The sequence below is a fragment of the Frankliniella occidentalis genome, unplaced genomic scaffold (assembly GCF_000697945.3).
Source record: "Frankliniella occidentalis isolate FOCC.00 unplaced genomic scaffold, Focc_3.1 Scaffold1698, whole genome shotgun sequence".
In the NCBI taxonomy this organism is placed as follows: domain Eukaryota; kingdom Metazoa; phylum Arthropoda; class Insecta; order Thysanoptera; family Thripidae; genus Frankliniella; species Frankliniella occidentalis.
This window is the reverse complement of record NW_026268798.1, coordinates 7790-11046: the sequence shown is the minus strand read 5'-3', so window position 1 is coordinate 11046 and position 3257 is coordinate 7790. Positions and strand designations below refer to the sequence as shown.

The 3257-nt window shown below is 57.1% G+C and overlaps 1 protein-coding gene across 1 annotated transcript; it reads right to left on the bottom strand.

Moving 5' to 3' along the window:
* Positions 1–95: 95 nt before the first annotated feature.
* LOC113211789 (solute carrier family 12 member 6) lies at positions 96–2937 on the bottom strand. The gene is made up of 7 exons (XM_052276109.1): positions 2683–2937; positions 2356–2541; positions 2030–2265; positions 1757–1935; positions 1501–1662; positions 636–1305; positions 96–462 (listed from the first exon to the last, which is right to left on the bottom strand). Exons 1-7 carry the CDS (start codon positions 2932–2934, stop codon positions 96–98), a joined length of 2052 nt encoding a protein of 683 aa, XP_052132069.1. The 5' UTR covers positions 2935–2937.
* Between the last annotated feature and the right edge of the window lie 320 nt (positions 2938–3257).

The window sequence follows — 3257 nt, the reverse complement described above, 5'->3', positions numbered from 1 at the left end:
AAATACGAGATTTTAAAAAGTAATTCCTAAGAATACTTTTCTGGAAAAAATTACAACCCCTGCTATACGCCGATGGCACCGCTCGCGACTAGTACTCACAGGTGGCTGAGGCCGTCGCTGACGTCCCTGCTCACGATCACGTCCACGAAGCCCTTGACCTTCTCCTCCTCCATGGTGCGCCTGAGGCTCTGCTTGGCGGCCAGCGCCTCGCCGCAGTTGGCCGTGTAGGTGCCCTTGAGCACCGACACGCACACCGTCAGCCCTTTGCCCGCCTTGAGCTGCGACGCGAACGCCAGCTGCTTGCGGTACTTGGGCACCAGGTCCTGCGTGAGCTTGGTCAGGATGAGGATCTGCGGCCGCCAGTTCTTGGTGTGGGGCGGGCCCTCCTCGAGCCGGAGCAGCGAGAAGCGCGCCGCGCTCAGCGCCAGACCGCGGATGCCGTCACCCCATTCCTTCTCCGCGCTGCAGACACGGGGTTTAGGATAAATATATCAATTTTTCAAAACATTATAACAAATTTCATTACATAACACGATTTTCGAAAAAGGTAAAAGGTTTAAAAAATCTTCCGAACAATTCTTGTAAAAAAAAATTTCTCTCAAAATTTTCAGGTAGCGGTAGTGGAGCGGACTTACCCTCGGTACTCGATGTACTTGTAGATGATCCCGGCGATGGCCATGGCCAAGAGCGCGTAGTACCAGCTCGTCATGAACATGACGGCGACGCAGAGGCAGAGGCCGATGAGCGACAGGGACCAGTGGTAGAACTTGAAGCGCGGCCGCCAGTTGGGGGTGCGGAGCAGCGTCTGGACGGCGCACGCCAGGTTCACGAAGCCGTAGCACATGAGGAAGAACATGGAGAGCAGCGGCGCCAGGTAGTCGACGTTGCCGAGCAGGATGCCGCACTGGCAGATGAGCACGGTGAGCAGCAGGGCGCGCGTCGGCTCGCCGCGCGACGAGGACACGGCGAACGGCTGCAGGAAGGGGATGATGCCGTCCTTGGCGATGGCCTGCAGCAGGCGGGGCGCGCCCGTCAGCGACTGCAGCCCGGCGCCCAGGGTGGACAGGAACGAGCCGATCAGGATGACCCACTGGTTGGGCCAGGCGATGTTGGCCACGACCAGCTTGCCGCCGATGCTCTGGCCGAACTTGTCGCGGAGCAGCAGGTTGTCGACGGTGGCGGCGAACAGGAGCACGGTGGACAGGTAGACGGTCGAGGTGGTCAGGATGGCGGCGATCGTGCCGATGGGGATGCTCTTCTGCGCGTCCCGCAGGTCGCCGGAACGGTTGGAGCCCGCCATGATACCTACGAGGAGGAGAAACGCATTCAGGTCAAGATCAGTCACAGCTCACAACCGAGAAGTACTTCACTAAGAATTCAAGCGTACACCAATTTTGTGATCTTTCGATTTTTAATTTTGTCTGATTTCTTTTGGTAGGTGTACTTTTCTTTTTATTGGAGTTAAGTACCCCTCGCCCACGCCTCGCGCACTCGACTCACCAGTGACCGATGGGAAGAAGATACCGATGAGGATGGTGAAGGTCGTGGTGATGTCGGCCATCACCTGGTTGAACGAGGAGCCGTCCAGGCGGTCGATCTCCTTGGGGTCCTTGCCGCGGGCGATGTACTGGCCGTCATACAGGAAGCTGTCGGCGATGTTGTCTGCACGGGGAGTTAAGGAAAGCAATGATTAAAAAACAAGAAACTTATGCAAGCAAACTAGATAAAGCTAACAGACAGGCATAGGAGCACTGACCGAAGAAGACGCCGCTGGCGATGCCCTTGATACCGCGGACCTTGGTCACGTTGTTGGTGATGAAGTACGGGTCGCACAGGTTGTTCTTGCAGAACAAGTTGTACAGGTAGCCGTTCGGGGTCTTGGTACAGTTGTCCAGGTGCACGTCCTTGAGCAGTCGCTTCCCCAGCACGCACATGCTGCAGAGAGCGGGAGTTTTGAAATTCCTGGCGCAAGACTCGAGGAAAGGCGAAACGGAGACGGGCAAAGAATGTGTAAGTTGAAACTACTCACAACAAATTGTCGTTGCCGTTCCAGTTAACGAAGATGCCAGCGTACACGGCGATGATGGAGAAGATGACGCACGCCAGGGCGACCGTCGCGAACTTGTTGACGAACTTGACGCCGATGAACACGATGGTGCCCATGATCATGAGCAGCACCGTGCCGTACACGCGGAAGTTGTTGTACATGACGCTGGCGTCCTTTGTGAAGTCCCCGAAGATGGAGATGGAGGGGGCCATGTACGTCTGCACAGAGGTCAGAGGTCACCGGGGGGTTGCACCACCAGAGAGGGTCACGGGTCACGTCCTCCGAGGAGAGAGGTATGCTTCACTCACAATGACAATCTCCACCGCGCCCACGATGTACATGGCGGCCGCCAGCGTCGTCCCGATGTAAAACAGGATGCCGACGGCGCCGCCGAACTCGGGGCCGAGCGAGCGGGATATCATGAAGTACGACCCGCCTGCCGGCACCACCCCGTTGGTCGCGATAGCGGACATGGAGATGGCCGTGAGCATGGTCTGCGTGAAAGACAAGCGGAGCATTAGTCAGGGGCAGAGGGGAGGTAGAGTGGTAGAGAGTAAGTGGTAGAGAGTGGGTGGTAGAGAGTTAGTGGAAGAGAGTGGAAGAGAGAGAGAGAGAGAGAGAGAGAGACTACTCACCACGCAGCAGCAGGTGAAGACGATGAGGAAGCCCGCGACGGCCCCCGCCGTGCCGACCACCCAGGTGAGGCGGATGAAGAGGATGACGCCGAAGATGTTCTGGATGCAGGGCAGGTAGACGCCGATCAGCGTGCCCATGGAGGCGCCGCCCTGGGCCGGCTTGGCGTCCGGGTCCGCGGGCGTGGGCTGGATGGTGTTGGAGTAGTTGGCCAGCGAGTTGATGAGCGTGGACACCCGCGGCCGGTCCTCCATCTCCTCCTGCAGGCCGTCAAGCACATCACCAGTGAGGCCGGGAGCATGGGACGCAGAAATCGGATGGCATCACGAGTTTCGAGCGAGATTTGGAATTGTAACTTCAAACCCTTTTCGTCGCGTTATACGAAACTTAAGTAACAAGTTACGGTTCGGTACAGGAGCCTCGGTTTTAGTTCTGTGCTAGCAAGAATCCGTACAAAACCTTTCCGTGAAATGTCCTAGCACGCCGAGGGGTGCCCAACTGAGGTAATCAGGTGTACACAGAGTAGGTAATCCCTGGTAATCACCAGTAATCATTGGTAATCACCAGTAATCCTTGG